General features: G+C 39.8%; 1 protein-coding gene across 2 annotated transcripts in view; it reads left to right on the top strand.

Moving 5' to 3' along the window:
• FBXL2 (F-box and leucine rich repeat protein 2) overlaps positions 1-23,309 on the top strand; it is a 96,264-nt gene that overhangs the window by 41,164 nt on the left and 31,791 nt on the right. Inside the window, exons 3-5 of one of the 2 annotated variants that reach the window (XM_004377343.2) lie at positions 20,200-20,254; positions 20,471-20,545; positions 22,857-22,951. The exons of the other annotated variant lie outside the window; for it this stretch is intronic. Coding sequence (XP_004377400.1) covers positions 20,200-20,254; positions 20,471-20,545; positions 22,857-22,951 — 225 coding nt within the window. The remainder of the gene's footprint in view (positions 1-20,199; positions 20,255-20,470; positions 20,546-22,856; positions 22,952-23,309) is intronic. 2 annotated transcript variants of the gene reach the window in all.

The following is a 23,309-nucleotide window of genomic DNA, read 5'->3' as shown; positions in this document are numbered from 1 at the left end:
CCTTCATTTGATGGTTAGGGTTCCAGGATTGATGTTTGTATCTGTTTTACTTAGTTTTTCGGGTCTTTGCTGCAGAGGGATGGCATAGTGCTTCTGTCTGTAGTGCCTTGTTGGCTCCCTAATGTTGATATTTTGCCCTCCTCCCATAAATCACTTGGGTGGCGCAATAGTTAAGTGTTACAGCAAGGTATAGCTGCTAACCGAAAAGGTCAGCAGTTCGAATCTGCCAGTTGCTGCTTGGAAACCCTCTGGGGCATTTCTACTCTGTCCTGTAGGGTTGCTATGAGTCGGAATCGACTTGAAGACATGGGTTTTTTGGTTTTCCCCATGAATCATGAAGGTTCTTATTGGCATCTAGGTTGGTGAAACCTTTCCAGAAAGTTTTCAATTTACTTTGCCCAGATCCATCAGCGGAATCACTATCTATGGCAGCTATAGCCTTATGGAATGCATTTCTTAAATAATAAGATTCGAAAGTCAAAATTACTGCTTAATCCATGGACTGCAGAATGGATGTTGTGTTCGCAGATATGAAAACAACATTAATCTCCTTATACATCTCCCTCAGAGCTCTTGGGTGACCAAGTGCATTGTCAGTGAACAGTAATATTTTGAAAGGAATCTTTTTTTCTGAGCAGTAGGTCTTAACCAAACTAAACTCATTGCCATCGAGTCGATTCTGACTCATAGCGACCCTATAGGACAGACTAGAACTGCCCCATAGGGTTTCCAAGGAGCGCCTGGTGGATTCAAACTGCTGACCTTTTGGTTAGCAGCCATAGCTCTTAACCACTGTAATTCAGTAAACCATGTTGTAAACAGATGTGGTATCATCCAGGTTTTGTTCTTCCATTTATAGAGCACAGGCAGGGTAGGTTTAGTATAATTCTTAATGGCTCTAGGATTTTCGGAATGGTAAGTGAGAACTGGCTTCAGCTTAAAGTCACGAGCTGCATTAGCCGCTAATAAGAGAGTCAGTCTGTTCTTTGAAGCTAGGCATTGACTTCGCTTCTGCAGCTGTGAAAATCCTAGGCGACATCTTCTTCCAATATAAGGCTGTTTTGTCTACATTGAAAATCTGTTGTTTAGTATAGCCACCTTCATCAATTATTTTAGCTAGATCTTCTGGATAACTTGCTGCAGCTTCTACATCAGCACTTGCTGCTTCACCTTGCACTTTTATGTTACAGAGACGGCTTCTTTCTTTAAACCTCATGAGCCTTGGTATTGCAGTGGTTAAAGTGATCGACTGCTAACTGATAGGTCAGTGGTTTGAAACCACCAGCGGCTCCATGGGAGAAAGATGTGGCAGTCTGCTTCTGTAGAGATTTACAGCGTTGGAAACACTATGGGGTCACTATGAGTCGGAATGGACTCAGTGGCAGTAGGATTAGTTTTGGTTTGGGTTGTACACTTGAATATCCTCTTTGGTGAAATGTCTGTTCAAGTCTTTTGCCAATTTCTTGATTGGGTTGTTTGTCTTTTTGTTGTTAAGTTGTACAAGTTTTATTTACATTTTTGATGTTAGGCCCTTATTGGATATATGGTTTCTGAAAATTTTCTCCCAGTCTGTAAATTCTCTTGTCACTTTGTTGATGAAGTCCTGTTATGGATTGAATTGTGTCCCTTAAAAATGTATGTCAACTTGGCTAGTCCATGATTCCCAGTATTGTGTGATTGTCCACCATTTTGTCATCTGATGTGATTTTCCTGTGTAAATCCTACCTCCCTAATGTTAATGAGATGGGATGTTAATGAGGCAGGACGCAATCTACAAGATTAGGTTGTGTCTTAAGTCAGTCTTTTTTGAGATAGAGAGAAGCAAGCAGAGAGATGGGGGGACCTCATACCACCAAGAAACAAGAGCTGGGAGAATAGCGTGTCCTTTGAACCTGGGGTCCCTGCACGGAGAAGCTCCTTGACCAGGGGAAGATTGATGACAAGGACCTTCTTCCAGACCTAACAGAGAGAGAAAGCCTTTCCCTGGAGCTGATGCCCTGAATTTGGACTTGTAGCCTACTAGAGTGTGAGAGAATAAATTTCTCCTTGTTAAATCCATTTACTTATTGTATTTTTGTTATAGCAGCACTAGATAACTAAAACAAGCCCTTTGATGAAGACAAAGATCTGATTTTTGAGGTCCCATTTATCAATTTTGTCTTCACTGCTGGTATTTCTGTTGTCATATCTGATAATGTATCATTAAAAACTAGGTCACTCAGCCACTCTCCCGTGTTTTCTTCTAAAAGTTTTCTGGTTTTAGTTTTCACATTTAGGTCCTTGATCCATTTTGAATTGGTTTTTGTATATGGTAGGAGGCATAGATTCTGCTTCATTCTTCTGTATGTGGAAATCCAGTTTTCCCAGCACTATTTATTGAAGAAACTCTTCTTTCCTCATTAAATGGACTTAGAAGCTTTAATGCATTGTCAAGAACTATCTAAATTCCTGAGGGATAAGAATCAGGATCAGCACAAAGCTGATTCCTGTGAGGTGGAGGTCAGACATACCTTTGCTTTTCAGTTTCTTCACTGTTTTCTGACACCAGTTGTTCCCCCTCACAGCACTCTCTACTCCTCTGCTGGGTTTGATAATTTGTTGCAGTAACCACACAGAAATCACAGATCATACCACAGTTATGTGCTTTCTTTGGGAAGTAACAGGCTACAAATGGGATCAGGATCAACTTGGAAGTAACAGGAACAACTCAGGATCAGGATTAGGAAGTACATAGGCGAAATTTTGAAGGCTCCTCCGAAGTGGAGAGCACATCTTCCCTTCTTCAGTGCAGAACAGCTTCCAACCAGTACAGCTCTTTCTGCTGCTAACAGGCCTCTGCCATGCTAGCAAGCCCTCCTCAGCCGTGCGGGCAGGCCCTCCTCGGCTGTGCAGTCAGGCCCCTTCTCAGTTATGCACGTCACTTCTTGGCCATGCATGGCGTCTCTGCCTTTGGCCTTCTCACACTCAGCCTCTCCACTGCTAACTGGCCTAGCTCATAGGCCGTGTATCAGCCTGCTCAGCCATGCAGACCCTCTCAGCCCTCCAGCTCTGCCGCCGAACCCCATGTGGGCCTTTCACCGTCTTCAGTGTTAAAGCCCTTGACCCATATTACAGCTCTTTTAGGAGGTGCCCCTCACTGAAACCCTGGGTCCAAACTGCTCCGCTCTGGGTTCTTTTTGGTCTTGAGGTTCCCCTCCTTGCCTCTTTTCTCTAAAAACCTCTGTGGGGTTGGCCACTTATATAAGCAAACTCCTTGTCAATTTCAAGGCATGGCCTTCTCAGCAGGACCATGAACTGACCAATCCACTGTGTGGATTGCGAATTGCTCAATCCTGTTGGGTGGTTTTGCACACCACTTTTCCGACTAGTAAACTGACCGATCCCTGCAGGATGACTGGTAAAGTAGACCAATCACAGGTCAGACTGTGACCCAGTCTTTTTTGGCAGAATTACAAATCCAGGGCCAGAAAGGCCATATATAAGAGAAACCCATTGCACTGCCTCACCCTTGTTGAAAATTAGTTTACCATAGATGTATGGACCCTCAATTCTATTTCATTGATCTATATGTTTGTCATTATACTAGTATCAGGCTGTTCAATTACTGTAGCTTTATAGCATGTTTTGAAATCAGGAAGTATGAGTCCTTACTTTATTCTTATTCAAGATTGCTTTAACTATTCAGGTTACCTTACCCTTTTATATAAATTTGAGGGTTGGCTTTTCTATTTCTGTAAAGAAGGCTGTTGGAATTTTGAGGAAGATTGCTTTGAATTTCTAAATTGCTTTGGGTAGATTAACATCTTAACTATATTAAGCCTTCTAATCCACAAACATGGAATGTCCTTCCATTTATTTAGGTCTTCTTTAATTTCTTTTAGTAATATTTTATAGTTTCCTGTGTGCAAGTCTTTCACCTTCCTGGTTATATTTATTCCTTTAGAGCTATTGTAAATGGTAATGTTTCCTTAGTTTCCTCATTGCTGATGTATAGAAACCTGTTTGATTTTTGTGTGTTGACCTTGTACGCTGCCACCTTGCTGAATTCATTTATTAATTACAATACCTTTCTTGTGGATTCTTTGGGATTTTCTATACGTAGGGTCATGTCATTTGCAAAAAGGAATAGTTTTACTTCCTCCCTCCTAATTTGGATACCTTTTTTCCCCCAGCCTCATTGCTGTCACTAGGACTTCCAGAAATGATGTTGAAGAGCAGTGGTGAGAGTGGGCATCCCTGTCTTGTTCATGATGTGAATGAGAAAGCTTTCAGTCTTTTTCAATGTATGATGTTAGCTGTGGGTGTTTCATAAATGCCGTTTATTATGATGAGGAATTTCCCTTCTATTACTATCTTGTTAGGTGTTTTTATCATGACTGGGTGTTGAATAATGTTGTACTCTGTTACGTTTAACTCCACTTGTCTTCATTCAAAGTGAATTTTGTAACATCATGTATTGGTCATTTGGAAAACATGAGTTCACTGAGTTATGCAGATCTTCTAATTATTGACATATTTCATTATACAATATTAAAACATCACATTGATCAATATTAACACTGATCTCACAAGAAAAGTCTTAAAGAATTGGGAAGCTGACAACTCACAGCAGATACAAGTTATCCAGAATTCTAATTTTCTCTTGAAAACTTTATCATTGGCCTCAATTTTCCTTTTATAGACTGGCTCACTTTACTCATTTTTGAGAGAATGTCTGCCAAGTACCCTAGTCTGAATTACCGTAATTTATGTCAGTTGTTCTTCATGCCGGTTGTGTTTCATGAAAAAGGTGACTAGTTCAGCTTGCACCTCAAACAAGTGATTTTCCTTAAGACAACTATTGTACTTCAATATACAGTAGAAGCTCTTTAGGTATACGTCCTATTTTACCACACAGAATATTAAAAAGATGTGTGCTCAAAAGTCAAGATTCAAGAAAATTAATAATTTGTACTGCTTTATCAAGAGTCCCTGGGTGGTGCAAACAGTGAATGCACTTGGTTGCTAACTAAAAGGTTGGAGGGTCAAGTCCACTCAGAGGCTCCCTGGAAGAAAGTACTGGTGATCTGCTTCCAAAAAACCCGCTGTGGAAAGCCCTGTGGAGCACAGTTGTACTCTGACACACATGGGGTCACCATGAGTTGGAAAGGAAAATCAACTTGTTGGCAACTGGAAAAAAACTGGTTTATCATGGACATTCTCGGGTGAAATTGGCTTTTTTTTTTTTTAAACTTGAGGGCATGGCAGTGAAGACTATCACGACTCTTAAGGACAGTTTAGTGCCACTGCCTTGAATTGTGGTAAGGCACCAGCACTTTTACTCACCATTGCTTTCGCACCATCAGTGCAAATTTCAATACAGTGATGAAGGTAAATAACATCTTAGTATTATGAAAGTTATTAAGAATGCTCGTTAGAAGCAAGGACGGCAAGACTTTGTCTCACGTACTTTGGCCATGTTATTAGGAGGGACCAGTCCCTGGAGAAGGACATCCTGCTTGGTAAAGTAGAGGGTCAGTGAAACGGAGGAAGACCCTTAACAAGATGGATTGACACAGTGGCTGCAACACTGGGTTCAAACATAACGACTGTGAGGATGGTGCAGGACTGGTCAGTGTTTTGTTCTGTTGTAATAGGATTGCTCTGAGTCAGAACTGTCTCGACAGCACCTAACAACAACATTATGAAAATAATTTCCTAATACTTTTAGGATGCACTGAAAGGGCCTTGGGGTCCTCCATGGGTCTCTGGAACACATTTTGAGAATGGCTGTCTTAAAGCATTAATTATGTGTTTGGTGTATCCACTTTTGTGGTGTTCTATATTTAGTCTTCATGTGCATTTAGTGAAAAATATTTTTCTTGTAATTCTATTCTTTCCTGAATTCTTTCATCTTATTCTGAGTTTTTCTAATTCTGATTTATATATCATTTTTTAAAATTTAACTTGTTTTAAAATATTAGGTTACAGTTTTAATCTGTTTTGTGGACATATCTTTCTGATGTGTTGTAATTGTTGACAGGGATGTTATTCTCTTCCTTTTTATTGTGTTTTAGGTGAAAGTTTACAGAGCAAGTTAATTTCTCATTCAAAAATGTATACACAGATAGTTTTGTGACATCGGTTGCAGTCCCTGCATTGTGTCAGCCCTCTCCCTTTCCACCCCACCTTCCCTGGTTCCATTCGTCCAGTTTTCCTGTCCCTTTCCACATTCTCGTCTTTGTTTTTGGGCAGGTGTTGCCCGTTTGGTCTCGTTTACTTGATCGATCTAAGAAGCACGTTCCTTGTGTGTAATGGTTTGTTTTGTAGGCCTACCTAATCTTTGGCTGAAAGGTGAACTATGAGAGTGGCTTCAGTTCTGAGTTAGAAGGGTGTCTGGCCAGAGTCTCAAGGGTTCCTCCAATCTCTGTCAGACCAGTAAGTCTGGTCTGTTTTGTGAATTTGATCTTTTGTTCTACATTTTTCTCCTGCTCTGTCTGGGATCCTCAGTTGTAATCCCAGTCAGAGTGATGGGTAATGGTAGCTAGGCACCGTCTAGTTATTCTGGTCTTGGGGTTCTGTAGGCTGTGGTTCATGTGGTCCATTAGTCCTTTGGACTAATTGCTCCCCTGAGTCTTTAGTTTTTTTCACTCTCCTTTGCTCTGGACTAGAAGAGACCGATAGTTGTATCTTAAATGGCTGCTCTCAAGTTTTTAAGACTCCAGACCCTATTCACCAAAATAGGATGTAGAACATTGTCTTTAAGAACTACGTTGTGCCAATTGATGTAGATGTCTCCCAAGTCTATGGTCCTTTGCCTTTGAGCCTGGCAACTTCATCCTGTGAAGCGTTTAGTTATGTCTAAGAGGTTTCCCTGACTGTGCTACTTGTGTGCTCTGTTGTCTATATTAATATGTGAGGAGCACCTACAGTCATGTATTTAGAAATTTCCACCACCAAACCTGTATCTGGTGGTGGGTGTACTCCCTTACCTCCTCCCTCACCTCTTGGCACGTCTATCTGTCTATGTATCCATTTGTAGATTATTGTTAATACTATTGTTACAGGATTGTCTATGCTATAATAGTTATCATGGTTGTCCTTTATTCCTCCATTCCTCTCAGTGTCCTGTTTTGCCTTGGTCATGTTGTGCTGACTTGTCCCATATTGTGTATTGCCTTTCTCTTCATCAGTACAAACACTGTTATCTCTGTGGGAATTTTCCCTGCCTCCACATCCCATCCCTGGTAACCATCAAAGAGTTATTTTTTTTTCCCTTTGTATAAACCTCTTGTTGTTACTTTGCAATAGTGGTCTCATACATCATACAACATTTGTCCCTTTTCCGATTGAGTTATTTCACTTAGCATGATGTCCTCCAGATTCATCTACGTTGTGAAATATTTCACAAATTTGTCATTATTCTTGATTGTTGCATAGTATTCCATTGTGTGTGTATGTACCATGCTTTGTTAATACATTCATCTGTTGATGGGCACTTAGGTTGTTTCCACCATTTTGCTATTGCGAATAATGCTGCAGTTAACATGGGTGTACATATGTGTATTTGTGTCGCAGCTCTAATTTCTTTAGTGTATATACCTAGCAGTGGGATTGCTGGATCATATGGTATTTCTATTTCTAGCTGTTTTAGGAAGCACCATTTTCCATAGTTCCATTTTACATTCCCACCGGCAGTGTATAAGAGTTCCAGTCTCCCCACAACCTTGCCAACATTTGTTATTTTCTTTTATTTTGATTAGAGCCAGTAGTATTGGAGTGAGATGGTATCTCATTGTGGTTTTGATTTGCATCTCTCTATTTGCTAATGATCGCGAGCATTTCTTCATGTTTGTTAGCTGCCTGAGTGTCTTCTTTGGTGAAGTGTCTGTTCATGTCTGCCCATTTTTAAATTGGATTATTTGTCTTTTTGGTGTTGTTGTTGAGGTGTTGAAGTTCTCTATAAATTTTAGAGTTTAGACCCTTGTCAGATATGTTATAGTCAAAATTTTTTTCCCAATCTGTAGGTTCTCTTTTTACTCTTTTGGAGAAGTCTTTTGTTGAGCATAAGTGTTTAATTTTTAGGAGGTCCCATTTACCTAGTTGAACTTCTTCTGTGTGTGCATTTTTAGTTATGTTTGGTATCCTGTTTATGCCATGTGTTAGCACCCCTAGCATTGTCCCTAATTTTTCCTCCATGATCTTTATAGTTTTATGTTTTATATTTACGTCTTTGATCCGTTTTGAGTTAATTTTTGTGTATGGTGTGAGGTATGGATCCTGTTTCATTTTTCTACAGATAGATATCCAATTTTGCCATCTTCATTTGTTGAAGAGACTGTCTCTTACTCATTCAATAAACTTTGGCCTTTGTGGAAGATCAGCTGTCCATAAGTGGATGGATTTACGTCTGGGTTCTCAGTTCTGTTCCATTGGTCTACATGTCTGTTGTACCAGTACCAGGCTATTTTAACTGCTGTAGGTTCTGAGATCAGGTAGTGTGAGGCCTCCTACTTTTTTCTTCTTTTTCAATAAAGCTTTACTTATTTGGGACTTTTTTCCCTTCCGTATAAAGGTAGTGATTAGTTTTTCCATCTCGTTGAAGAATGCTGTTAGGATTTGGATCCGGATTGCATTATATCTATGTATCTCATTGGGTAGTATTGACATTTTCACAATGTTAAGTTTTCCTGTGCAAGAGCATGGTATTTTTTTCCATTTATGTAGGTCTTTTTTGTTTTCTTGCAGTAGTGTTTTGTGGTTTTCTTTGTGTAAGTTTTTTATGTCTGTGGTTAGATTTATTCCGAAGTATTTTATATTTTTTTTTTTGGGCAGGGGGAGGCTATTGTAAATGGTGTTATTTTTCTGGTTTCCTTTTCACAGTTCTCTTTGATGTACAGGAATCCAACTGATTTTTGTATATTGATCTTGTGTCCTGTCACTTTGCTAAATACTTCTATTAATTCCAATAGCATTCTTGTGGAGTCCTTAGGATTTTCTATGTATAGGATCTTACCATCTGCAAATAGGGATAGTTTTACTTCTTCCTTACCAATGAGGATGCTCATTGTTTCCTTTTCTTGCCTTATTGCTCTAGCTAGACTTCCAATATAGTGTTGAATAAGAGTGGTGATAAGGGCATCCTTGTCTGTTTCCTGTTCTCAAAGAGAATGCTTTCAGATTCTCTTTGTTGAGGATAATGTTTTCTGTTGGTTTATATTAATTCTCTTTATTATGTTCAGGAGTTTCCCTTCTATTGCTATTTTGCTGAAGAGTTTTTTATCAGGAATGGATGTTGGACTTTATCAAATGCCTTTTCTGCATCGATTGATATGATCATGTGATTCTTTTCCTTTGTTTTATTTATTTGGTGGTTTATGTTGATTGATTTTCTAATGTTGAACCAACCATGCATGTTTGGTATGAATCCCACTTGGTCGTAGTGTGTTATATTTTTGATATGCTGTTGAATTCTATTGGCTAGGATTTTGTTGAGAATTTTTACATCTGTATTCATGAGGATATTGGTTTATACTTTTCTTTTTTAGTGATGTCTTTGCCTGGCTTTGTTATAAGGGTTATGCTGGCTTCATAGAATGAATTGAAGAGTATTCCTTCCTTTTCTATGTTCTGAGATAGTTTGAGTAGAACTGGTGTCAACTCTTCTCTGAATGTTTGGTAGAATTCTTCAGTGAAGCTGTTTGGACTAGGGTTTTTTGTTGTTGTTGTAGGGATTTTTTTTTTCAATGACCCCTACAATTTCTTTTTTATGGGTCTGTTCAAATTTTCTACCCTAGTTAGTGTTATTTTAGGTAGGTGGTGTGTTTCTAGAAATTTATCCATTTCCTCTAGGTTTTCAAATTTGTTGGAGTACAATTTTCATAGTATTTTTTTATGATCCTTTTTATTTCAGTTGGTTCTGTTGTAATGTCACCCATCTCATTTCTTATTTGGTTATTTGCATCTTCTCCTGTTTTTCTTTTGTCAGTTTGGCCAGTGGTTTGTTAATTTTATTAAAAGTTTCAAAAAACCAGCTTTTAGTCATGTTGATTCTATTGTTTTTCTATTCTCTGTTTCATTCATTTCTGCTTTAATTTTTATTATTTCATTTCTTCTGGTGACTGTGGGCTTCTTTTGCTGCCCTCTTTCTAATTGTTTGAGTAGTAGGATTTATGTTTTGATTTTTGTCCTTTTTTGATGTGTGCATTTATTGCTATAAATTGACTTCCGAACACTGCTTTTGCATGTTTTGCCTTCGTTCTCATATGATCCAAGGAATTTTTTTTAATTTCATCTTTGATTTCTTCCATTACCCAGTAGTTTTTAAGCAGAGTGTTATTTAGTTTCCACTTATTAGATTTTTTTCCTTGCTCTTCCTGTTATTGATTTCTACTTTTATAGAGTTGTGATCAGAGAAGATGCTTTGTTATTTCAATGTTTTTGAATTTGTTGAAGCTTGCTTTGTGACCTAAAATGTGGTCTGTTCTGGAGAATGATCCATGAGTATTGGAGAAGAATGTGTACTTTGCTGCTGTTGAGTGAAGTGAAGTTGGTTGATCGCAGTATTTAGATTTTCTGTGTCTTTGTTGAGTTTCCTTCTTGTTGTTCTGTCCTTCACTGAGAGTGGTGTGTTAAAGTCTCCTAGTATTATTGTGGAAGTGTCTGTTTCTCTTTTCAGTGCTGTTAGAGTTTGTTTTATGTATGTATTTTGGAGCGCTGTCGTTGGGTGTGTATATATTTATTACAGTTATATCTTCTTGGTGGATTGACCCTTTAATCATTGTATAATGACCTTCCTTGTCTTTTATAGTGGATTTTGCTTTAAAATCTATTTCATCAGCGATTAATATTGTTACTCCTGTTCTTTTTTGGTTCTTGTTTGCTTGATACATCTTTTCCATCCTTTAAGTTTCAGTTTATTTATATCTTTGTGTCTAAGGTATGTCTCACAGACAGCATATTGATGGGTCATCTTTTTAATCCATTCTGCCACTTTCTGTCTCTTTACTGCTGCATTTAGGCCATTTATATTCTGTGTGGTTATGCATAGGTGAGTTTATTGCTGTCATTGTCTTACACTTTTTTTGTGCGTGTGGTGTTGATGTTCCGCTTTATTTTCCGTGCTGAGTTTTTTTTTTTTAATTGTGGCTTGTCTTTTCATTTCTTTCATTTTTTTTTTTTTGATTTTGTGTGTACTGCATCTTTATGATTTTCTTTTATATTTTGATGAGTAGGTTTGTTGACTTTCTTTGTGGTTACCCTGAGATTTCCCTTTGTCTTTCTAAGTTTAAAGCAGTGATTTATTTCTTGGTATGGCCTTGACTTCATCTCCATAGGGAAGTTTTAAATCTATATCCTTTACTCCCCCTTTATGTTTTGAAGTGGTCGTCAGTTACAGGTTGATGTGGGTTTTTTTGGTCTTTGGTGCAGGGGGATGTTAGGGTGCATGCGACTATCAGCCATCTTGGCACTGCCTCTCCGCCTTTTTCTTTATCAAAAGTTTGCATGGGATTTGTGAAATTAATTTTACTTAAATGTTAGGAGGTGTGGTTGAGGAAAACCTTTTTTTTCTTTTTTCTTTTAAATGTTCATGAAAACAGCAGCTTGCTGTCTTGATTTCCTGACTTTCTTCCCCTCCCTACCTTTTACTTAGATGTTGTTGTTTCTTTGTTCTGTTGTCTCTGTCTTGCTCAACTTTTTATTCCACTCTTTTTTGTTCCTTAGCATGGGGTCCTGTGTTTAAAGGTTGGTTTTAGAGTTCATATGGCCCCAAATACTCTAGCCCCTTTCAGAAGTTACTGTGGAGCCCTTGCACTCACATGCTATTTGATTGGGCATAATCCCCCTCTTTTCCCCCATATCAACTGCTGTTCTCCGATTGGCTGCCTGTGCTTTCTCAGGAATGTTGGTTGTTTTGAGATTCTCCTGCTCTCCCATCAGTCAAAGGCCGCTTTGCTTTCCTTGGCTTCCTCCCTCACAGACACGGATACAAATGGTCATTGGTGGTTTGTCTCCACTGACTTGTATTTTGAGGGATACCTTGTCATTTAGGCTTTTTCGAAAGTCAAGTATATTGAGGTATAATTTATATATAATAAGATTCACCTTTTAAGGGATATAGATTTATAAGTTTGGCAGACATTTTCAGATCTATAACCATCACCACAGTCAATACATGGAATTTTATTGCTCAATTAACAGAATTGGGTTTGTGACGAGGTCAGCAAGGTAGCCTTCCTGTCTGCAGTTATTGAGGCTAAAGGAAGCTCTACTGTCTTCAGCCATGGCTTCCCTTCCAGCCAGCTCACGTTCCATGGCTAGCTCTCAGTTAATTGGCTACATGTGACTTCCAGGGAGCTAGGAAATGTAGTATAGATGTGTACCCAGGAATTTGGTGACCAGCTAGCACTTTATCTAACACAAGCTCATTGTTTACATAGCATGAATCCATCTCACCAAGAAGGGAATTTTCTAGGTTTTCCTTTAGATCCTTCAAAGTGTCATAGTCCCAGGATCTATCAAATAAAACATACTTTGGGTTATCCCTAGTGTATTGTTTCCATATTTTACAAACTGGGGACAATAATGGTTCAGCACAAACTTCAGCAACTGTGGGATGTGGGAAATGCCCATGGTAAGTTTAACCTAAGGATGACCTTTCTCATGAAGTCTTATTGGAAAGATTTAAGACATCGAAAAGAGTGACACAGAAGCTAGAAAAACAAGCAGACCGATGAGTTTATGGTCCCTCACTCCTTAATACCTTAAATTTACAAATGTTTCTTGATATACGTTATGCAGAACTCACCTAATAATTGGGGCAAGACTCTTTCAGAGAGCTTCCCTCTATAGCCAGGGTCTCTTGTGGCTTAAGGAACTGTGAATAGGGGGTGTGCAAATTAAAATAACAAAGACAGTTTGAGTCCTTTAATAAACATTTATTAAGTTCCTAAAATCTACTAGCAGAGGAACCCACCCATGTTGGTGTCAAGTTCCCTGTTTTAAAAAGAGAGAAGAGGTTTTATAGGCAGTGAGTAACAAAGATATTCTCAGTGACTGATTAAGTCAACAAATTTTAAGCAATTGCTTAAGTGAGAAGTCTCTAATTTTGGGGGAGGGATTATGGAAGCAAGGAAAGCGAATTCACTCGGTACATTGTAAATTCTTTCTGGTTGATTTGACTCTGGTTTACTGAATTAGAGACACTGTAATTGACAAGCTGATATAAAGGCCTTTTGAGTCTCAATAATTGTCTTCCAAAGTATATGGGTATTTTATCTCGTGAGAGGCCTTATTTTATCTAAGACACCTACCATAAATTTGGGGCTGCTTTGAAAAACAGCCCTGGAGCACGTTCAAGGCACTGCCAGGTTAGCCAAATTTATTGCCTGAATTTTGATATTTAACTGGGGTATTTTGTGATATAGAGGAATACCAGGTAGAGGTCTCTTTTCTCACAAACAGGCTATAGAAACTTCTGGGAAGGGAGGGGCCAGTGGAGTCTCTGATTCTACTAAAATTATTCATGGTGAAATGTTAGAATAATTTCTTATAAAATTAGGAAGAAGACAAAGATGCACATGATCACTTATTCTATTCACTATTGTACTGAAGGTTCAAGATAGCTCAGGAAGATGACAAAAAGAAATAAAAGCTACAAGAATTAAAAAGGAATAATCAAAGTGGTCATTATAGATGATATGCTTGTCAATACACTAGAAATAATTAGAAAACCATTAGAAATAATAAGATATAGCAACGTGGCTGGATATAAGATCAGTATACAAAGATCAATTGCATTTCTATACAGCAGCAACAGAGAACATAATTTTAGAAAATATATCATTTACAATAACAAAATATATAGGGCATATGGAAGCTGGTCCTGTGCCATCCTCACAATCATTGCTATGTTTGAGCCCATTGTTGCAGCCACTGTGTCAGTCTATCTTCTTGAGGGTTGTTATGGATTGAATTGTGTCCCTCAAAAATGTGTGTCAACTTGACTAGGCCATGATTCCCAGTATTGTGTGATTGTCCACCATTTTGTCATCTGATGTGATTTTCCTATGTGTTGTAAACCCTGCCTCTATGATTTTAATGAGGTAGGATTAGAGGCAGTTATGTTAGTGAGGCAGAACTCAATCTACAAGATTAGGTTATGTCTTAAGTCAATCTCTTCTGAGATATAAAAGAGAGAAGTGAGCAGAGAGACACGGGGACCTCATACCACCAAAAAAACAGTTTCCACCCTGAGAAGCTCCTAGACCAGAGGAAGATTGATGACAAGGACCTTCCTCCAGAGCCAACGGAGAGAGAAAGCCTTTCCCTGGAGCTGGCGCCTTGAATTTGGACTTCTAGCCTCCTAGACTGTGAGAGAATAAACTTCTGTTTGATAAAGCCATCCACTTGTGGTAATTCTGTTGTAGCAGCACTAGATAACTAAGACAAGAGTCTTCCTCTTTTTTGCTTACCTTCTACTTTACCAAATATGATGTCCTTCTCCAGGGACTGTTAACATGTCCAAAGTACATGAGACAAAGACTCGCCATCCTCACTTCTAAGGAGCATTCTGGCTGTACTTCTTCCAAAACAGATTTGCTCATTTTTCTGAAAGTCCATGGTATATTCATTATTCTTCACTAACACCATAATTTAAAGGTATCAATTCTTCTTTGGTCTTATTCATTGTCCAGCTTTTGCATGTATATGAGGTGATTGAAAACACCATGGTTTGGGTCAGGCACACCTTAGTCTTCAAGGTGACATCTTTGCTTTTCAACACTTTAAAGAAGTCTCTTCCAGATTTCCCTAATGCAGTGCGTCGTTTGATTTCCTGACTGCTGCTTCCATGGACGTTGATTGTGTTCCAAGTAAAATAAAATCCTTGACAGCTTCAATCTTTTGTCCGTTTATCCTGATGTTGCTTATTGGTCCAGTTGTGACGATTTTTGTTTTCTTGATGTTGAGGTGTAATCCATACTGAAGGCTGTGGTCTTTGATCTTCATCAAGTCCTTTTCGCTTTCAGCAAGCAAGGTTGTGTCATCTGCATATCGCAGGTTGTTACTGAGTCTTCCTCCAATCCTGATGCTGCACTCTTCTTCATATAGTCCAGCTTCTTAGATTATTTACTCAGCCTACAGATTGAATAAGTATGGTGAAAGGATACCACCCTGATGCACACCTCTCCTGATTTTAAACCATGCAGTATCCTCTTATTCTGTTCAAATGACTTCTCTTGATCTATGTACAGGTTCCTCATGAGCACAATTAAGTGTGCTGGAGCTCCCATTTTTCACAATGTTATGTATAATTTGTTATGATCCACACAATTGAATGACTTTGCATAGTCAATAAAACACAGTAAAACATCTTTCTGGTATTCTCTGTTTTTAGCCAAGATCCATCTGACATCAGCAGTAATATTCCTCTTTCCACATGCTTGTCTGAATCCAGCTTGAATTTCTGGCAGTTCCCTGTAAATGTGCTGCTGCAACCATTTTTGAATTATTCTCAACCAAATTTTACTTGCATGCGATATTAATGATATGGTTCAATAGTTTCCACATTCTTTTGGATCACCTTTCTTTAGAATGGGCACAAATATGAATCTCTTCCAATTGGTTGGCCAGGTAGCTGTCTTCCAAACTTCTTGCATAATGAGTGAGCACTTCCAGCATTGCATCCGTTTATTGAAACATCTCAATTGGTATTCCATCAATTCCTGGAGCCTTGTATCTCACCAATGCCTTCAGTGCAGCTTGGACTTCTTCCTTCAGTACCTTCAGTTTTTGATGATATGCTACTTCCTGAGATGCTTGAACATTGACCAGTTACATTAGCATCCCCTGAAAATGAAATACTTATTTATAAATCTAACAAAATATATGCAGGATCTATATGCAGGAAACTACAACCTCTGATGAAAGAAATCAAAGGAGATCTAAATAAATGGAGAAACATTACATATTCATGAATAGGAAGGCTCAGTATTGTTAAGATGTCATTTCTTCCCAATTTGATCTATAGAGTCAGCACAATCACAATCAAAGTAAGTTATTTTGTACCTATCAATAAACTGATTCTAAAGCTTATATGGAAGGGCAGAAGTCTCAAAATAACCAACGCAATACTGAAGAAGAACTGTAAAAATGGCATGGCAGGGGCGTCTGATCTCCTCTGACTTCACGAGGAGGAAGGAGAATCAAGATCAACAACCCAAGGCTGATTCCTATGAGGCCAAAGTCAGACAAGCCTCCTCTCTCTGCCGTCTTTACCGATTCTGACACCAACTGTCCCTCCCATGGCACGCTCTACTCCTCTGCTGAGTTTGATAATTCATTGCAGTGGCCACACAGAAGTCACAGACCATACTCACAGTTAAAGGGTTTACTGGAGAAGTAACAGGTTATAGTTCAGATTCAGGAAAGCTCAGGATGCAGTTCTTCCATCAGAACAGCCTCTTTTCAGCCGTGCCCACAGGCATGCCTCTCTTTGGCCTTCGGCCCCTGCCCTGCGCGGGCAAGTGTTTAAAAGCTCTTTTAGCTCTGCCAAGAAGTGCCCAGAGTACCCCGCTCTGCCAGTAAGCCTTGGCCTGAAGGCGATCAGCTCTAGCTCTGTGCATCAGCAAACTAGCTACACCAAGTGCTCAGAGGCACCCTACCCCTCCAGCAAGGCTCCTGCCCAAAGGCACTCAGCTTTCTTGCTCTGTGGGTCAGGAAGCCCACCCTGCTGTCTCCTGCTGCCGTGTCTCTGCCACCACTTCTTGCTGTCTTCAGTATTAATAGCTCTCTCTCTCGGTCACCTGGTCCCAGAAGCATTTCAGTGAAGAAGTCCCAGGTCCAAAGGACAAAGGACATGCTCTGCTCCTGGCTCTTCTTCCTTGGTGGTGGTGAGATCCTCCCTTCCTGCCTCTGGGGTGGCTCATTTTAAGCTGGCAGGATGGCAAAACTGACTGCTCCTCTCGTTATGGTTCCATATACCTTATTACTATGGTCCCAGTCAGTCATTGTGTGTGAGTCACAGACTGTGGCAGAGGGGCCATATTAAGCAGTTCATTGCACCCCAAAACAGAGCTGGAGGACTGACACTACCCGGCTTCAAGACTTACTATAAAGCAACAGTGATCAAGACAGTGTGGTATTAGTGAAAGAATAGACATAGTGGACTGGAATAGAGAGTCCAGACATAGACCCATACAAATATAGTTAATTGATCCTTGACAAAAGAGGAAAGTCAATTCAATGGAGACAGGATAGTCTTTTCAACAAATGGTGCTGGAACAATCCATATGCCCTCCCCTGCAAAAGAACCTAGACAGACTTTACACCTGTTACAAAAATTGTCATAATAGATCATAGCGCTGAATATAAAACACAAAACTATAACACTTCTAGAAGATAACATAGGAGAAAATCTAAGTAACCTCGTGTTGGTAATAAGTTTTTGGATACAATATCAAAAGCATGACCTATGAGAGAAAAAATTAATTTTTTATAATAATAACATCATGTTTGTGGGTTGGAAGATTTAATGTAAAGATTTCAGTTCTCCCCAAATGATCTTTAAATACAATACAATTTCAGTAAAAATTCTGGAAAGTTTTCTTGTGGAAATTGATACGCTTATTCTAAAATTCAAGTGACAATTCAAAGAACCAAGAATAGCTAAGAATAACCAAGACAATCTTGAAGGAGATGAACAAAGTTGAAGGACTAGAAATGGAGACAGTAAAGGTTCATAATTAAAACAAGGTCTTATCGGCACAAGGACAGACAGACTGACCAATGAAACAATGCAAAGTCCAGAAGTATATGCATCCTTACACACCCCTGCATATATTTATAACTAGGGTGCCACGGCCGTGCTTACCTCATGAAGGATAGGCTTATCACATTTGAAATAGGAGCAGTTTCCCGGACGAAATGTTTTAGAGGGGCCAGAATTCAGCTTCCCACTTCTGTAACTCCTCTAGCTATCTTTGTTTCTATTGCCTATATTCCAGACTTTGTCATCCCTTGAGGCCGTTAGTTTTATTCACTGAAACATGACTGCCGTTTGGCAATTTGGAGTCCCATCACTCCTGTTTAACTTGTGCAAATTCAACTACAGGTGCTCAGTTAAAGGGAGGGTGCAGGAAGTAGAGAGAAAATAATGTAAACACTGCGAGCAATTGGCTTCTTCATTCAGTAATTGTAAAATGGATAGTAAGCAGGAGAAGAAAAACGTGAGCTTTTGTTCTCCCTGTTGGTTCCTGCATGTGTCTCTGGGTATTAGCATCTTGATTCACTAAATGTGATTCTAGCATTTAAAGATAAGTGTTTTCCATCCATAAATGCAAACTACTCTATCTGGTGTTATAGTCAGAGCAATAGCGTGTAGCCCAATCCCGAGGAAGAAGCCCTGGTCAGCTTTTCAAGGTGGTATGTGTAGTGGTGATGGGCTTTGGTTCTTGAGCCACACTACTTGGGTTCAAGTCCCAGCTCCACCCATACTACCTGTGGGACCTGTGCAGGTTACTTAACCTCTCTGTGTTCAGTGTCCTTATCTTTAAAATAGAGATAATAACAGCACACATCTCATAGGGCTGTTGTGAGAAATAAATCACTAACATAAATAGTGGCTGGCACATAGTATCTAATCAGTGTCAACTATTGTTATCAGTATGTTATTACTGAGAGGTGGTAGAATATGTGGTTCTCCAGTTTGGTACAATCCCAAGACATATTGGAAGAGAATTTGGCTAATTCCTTTTCTCCCTTCAGCTTGTATGTCAGAACCGAACCACAGCATGTAACGTGATTCTACTGTATCAGGCTGGTTTCTTTTTCAGAGATCTGAGACTCATTGTGGCTGGTTGAGGAATGGTCATATAACCCAGGAGATGGCCATTTGGAGCAGGAGGGCCTGTGGCGGGGGAGGATACATTCCCATAGAGGCAGTATAGGAGTGTAGAATACGTTGTAATACGTTGAATACGTATACTTAAATATACAGATTTCAGCCAGCTTCATTTTCCTAAGTACAAGATCTGCTAAGTCTTTTAAGGTCAGTGGAGCCCTTATTATGCCCCTGTCCTTTGCTTTTCACTAGAAAATGATTGGAGCCCATATTGTAGAATGGAGTCTACGCTATTCCTAGCTCTGTGGTACTGCTTGTGGGTGTATTATTGTAGGTTTTATAGTACTCTGCTGTTTTATGGTTCTACTAACCTTCCCCAAGCCTAGGCACTTTTAACTCCCACTGAATGCGACCTTTGAAAATTTCTGAGGAACTGTATAGGTGGCTGTCTGTCATGGCACCCCTACCCTTCCACACGCACACAAGCATAGACTTCTCGTCTACCTTCCATGATTACCAGAATTGAGATGCTGTTATTATTCCCGACCTCAACCCCATCCACCCTTCTTCTCAAAGAAAAGCTGCTCCTTGTTTTCAGCTGCTATCCCACAGTGCGGAGGCTCACACAGCCCTCTGCCCATCATGCCATCAGCAGCCCCTCTGCTCCACTGCCAGAATATTTGGATCCCGCTTGGATGCCTGCTGCGCTGGCCGCTGCTACGGCCTCTGTGGGAATAACTGATGTCAACTACGTTTTTGTTTGCTTTTCTCTGCTTTTCTTTCCCCCCGTCTCTCCCATCTTCCATGGATTCCTAGATTTTGCTCAGGAAAAACTGTTCACTGATAGACCTTGTCAGCCAATGAGCTCTGTCCTTCTGTCCAGTGAACAAATGCATCAGTCTGAATCGGTTTGACCATTGAGCTTTTCGTGGCCATGTTATTTGTGGCTCAGACATATGAGCCTGTTTGGTGTGTCTACCACCAAAAGAAGGGTTTGTGGCGTGTGTTAGGAGTCTGAGAGCTCAAAGGATTTAGCAAGCACCCGGCCCCAAGCCTGGGAGATTATAGAGCTGGTCTTTGACTAGAACTATTTATGGTCTAGTGTCCTATGTCGGTTCCTTAGAACGAAGGAAATAAAAGCTTCATGAGTTCTGTTTTAAAAGGATTTGTGTATTGTGTCTGAAACAGCTGCTGAACATGTGAACATTCAATATTTCCACAGTGGTGATGTGACGTTATCGTGTGCTTGGGTATTGCAGATTGAGGAATCGTGAAAAAATTTACCATATATCCAGACGGCACACTAGATTTCGTCTTTCAAGTTAGGAATATCCTAAAATGTTAACACCGTTTCATTTTTGTGTTTTTTCCCTTTTTAGAATATTTTCCTTCTTGGATATAGTAACTTTGTGCCGATGTGCACAGATTTCCAAGGTAGAGTATTAGCCGTATTTTTAATCAATAAAACTAATATTTTATTAGAATGAGGATGAGTTTTTGGTTCAAGTAAACGGTTAAAAATTAAAATTTTATTATGTTATGTTTAATATAACACAATGTTATCATAATTTTACATTTTTATTCTTGTATCAGCTTCAGTCAGTGTCTCTCTCTCACCCCAATCCATCCTCCTTTACTCCCACCTCTCAGGCTTGGAACATCTTAGCCCTGGATGGAAGCAACTGGCAAAGAATAGACCTTTTTAACTTTCAAACAGATGTAGAGGTAAGTTAACACTGTTTTAGACAAAAGGGCTTTTAAAAAAAGATAAGTGTTCCCATTTCCTGCCTTTTTGTTTTGCTTCATTTTGATATAATAATCAAGTGCCAAGATGGAACAGAGAGAAAAACTGGAAGGATACTCACCTACTTACAGACCAGACTTCGGCTTGCTCTGTGTCAGTACGTTTTCCCCGGTTCTTGTTCTTCATCTGAGTTCTGTCACTCGGCTTTTTAAATCCTTACCCCTGCACCGTTAATAGTGCTTTCGCCTTAGGCGGCTCTTGACAAGTATTTATTAATCCAGAAGATCTACTGGGAATGTTTTGGTATGTTAATTTAAAAGGGCCTTTAAGCCCACCTGAGACCTTTCCTTTCTCTAAAGCCCTTCATTCTAAAATGTACACCTACATCATGCCGCCTAGTAAATAAGATACGGAGCCATTAACTTTAATATTATACAGTAAACCTGCGAAAGCCAGAATGCGTGTAAGGCGGAAACCTGTCAGAGAAGGAAAACTCAGATGTTCTGCATTAATAGCGACAGAAAAGTGTTAAGACTGCACCCTGTCAAAGGTGGAAAACTAGACCTGGAAAAACAAGGCGGTCCCGTCGAGTGCCGGCTCTCAGAGGTTTCGCTGTATTGAAAGGGTGTGTTCATTTTTTTTTTTTCTTAGTTGGAATCAGCAGAGCAGAAAATTGTGTATGTGATTTTTTTTATTTTAGTACAAGAATGTCTGCTGGAAAGAAGGAATGGAGTAAGTTTAAACGAATGTGACTGACTGTGTGCTCCGTTTGTAGACACTGGTTTGGAGGTTTGCTGTTCCATTAGGCACTTCACTATATTTACCCCGGATTTCCAAGTCAGTCTGTGTTTTTCTTTTCTGAAGACAAAGAGTTATATTACAGTTGTCTAAGATTTTGTCTCCAAAAGTGTTTATTACGTAGTACTAAAGAAAATACAAAGACATGTCGCTAGCGATATCAAGGTTTGGCTTTTCAGCTGAATTAAGATGTTAGCTAGATGACAAATACTTGTTCGCGCACTCTGGTGATCCTGTGGTTTGATGTGCCCTAGTGAACTCTAGGTGGCACAGTGGTTAAGAGCTTGACTGCTAACCAAAAGGTTGGCTGTTCAAATCCACTAGCCGCTCCTTGGAAACCCGGGGAGGGGTGGGGCGGGGGAGTTTTCTGCTCTGTCCGGTAGGGTGGCCATGAGTCAGAAGCAACTCAATGGCACCTAACAGCAACAACAGGTGAATTCTTAGTGCTCACAGTTCAGTGCGAGATTGCTCTTTTTGAAGTGAAGATAATAGTATTAAAAACAAAATTAAACAAAGCCACCCTTTTAAACGCCCTCCTCCCTTGCAGAGAAGTCTTTGAAATCAGATAATCCTGTTAAAACCGTAGCTCTGCACAAAAGTGCAATCTTGGGCAATTTAACTATTTAATTTCCTTATTTGCAAAGTGAAGATAATATAATCTTGTGAGGTTATCATGAATATTGAATGAGCAGTAATAGGTACCAGAAAGTGTTAAAATTGTGCCTTGAAAAATGAAATTGCTTTATCTGTGTTTATTTTCCTTTTTCCTCCTTTATTTTCCCTGCCAGCGCCCAGCAGAGGCTCCTTTTTCAAAGAAACTGTGTTTAAGTCGAGGACTGCCGAGAGAGGGAAGGCTTTTGCAATACTTTTTATCCTCTAAGAGTGGTGATGTTTAGCTCACGTAGAATTGCTTTTCTAAGCAGCATTGTTTTAGGTCTCTGTCAGCAGCCTGTGTTCCCAAAGCTGAGCCTCATAGTTGGTGACCAGTAGCTGGGAGTCCTGTGCAGGGGAGGCCTAACCCCCAGGGCTAAGCTTTCAAAATGCAATGCACGGGGGTTTCTGTTTTGTTTTGTTTTAGTTTTAAGGAGCCCTGGTGGCACGGTGGTTGAGAGCTATGGCTGCCAACGAAAAGGTCAGCTGTTTGAATCCACCAGCCGCTCCTTGGAAACCCTATGGGGCAGTTCTCCTCTGTCCTAAAGGGTCGCTATGAGTCAGAATTGACTCGATGGCAGTGGATTTTGCTTTTAGTTCTAGGTTTTTTTGTTGTCGCTGTGTTTTTGTTTTTTTGGAATATTTAATGCTTTAGTTGAAAATATTTTTAAAAACTTGAAGCCTCTTTATATGCTAGAGATAGAATTGAGGTGCTGGAAGAACGTTCCAGAATATCTTCTACTTCACCTGGAAAAATATATTCAATTTCTAAATTTCAGGTTGTTTTGCTGTTAGATAAGCAGCATGAAAACATGATATTTTTTTCCAACTTCTCGATTCAAGGGTCGCGTGGTGGAGAACATCTCAAAGCGATGTGGTGGATTCCTGAGGAAGCTCAGCTTGCGAGGCTGCATTGGTGTCGGGGACTCCTCCTTGAAGTAAGTCAGGTCCACGGCAACTCGAGGCAGCTGGTAGCTGATGTTTGCATCAGTAAAAATAAACCAAGCACGTCATATGCTTTTCTTCTGTTAAACTCTTTCTGTGGTAATTTGCATGGAGTAATGGGAAGACTGTGACTTTGGGGTTAGCAGGCTGGGTCGGAAACTGAGCTCCACTGTTGTTAGGGATGTGACCTTGGGACCAACTGTTTCACCCCACTGAGCATCCATTCCCTCTTCTGCAAAGTGGGAGCAATTATAACTCCTGCATGGTGGTGCCGTGGACATCACATGCAATAACATCTGGTGATTTTACACACACACACACACACACACACACACACACACACACACACAC

This window comes from Trichechus manatus, unplaced genomic scaffold (genome assembly GCF_000243295.1).
Source record: "Trichechus manatus latirostris isolate Lorelei unplaced genomic scaffold, TriManLat1.0 scaffold00049, whole genome shotgun sequence".
Classification (NCBI taxonomy): Eukaryota; Metazoa; Chordata; class Mammalia; order Sirenia; family Trichechidae; genus Trichechus; species Trichechus manatus.
This window is presented reverse-complemented; position numbering and strand designations above follow the sequence as displayed.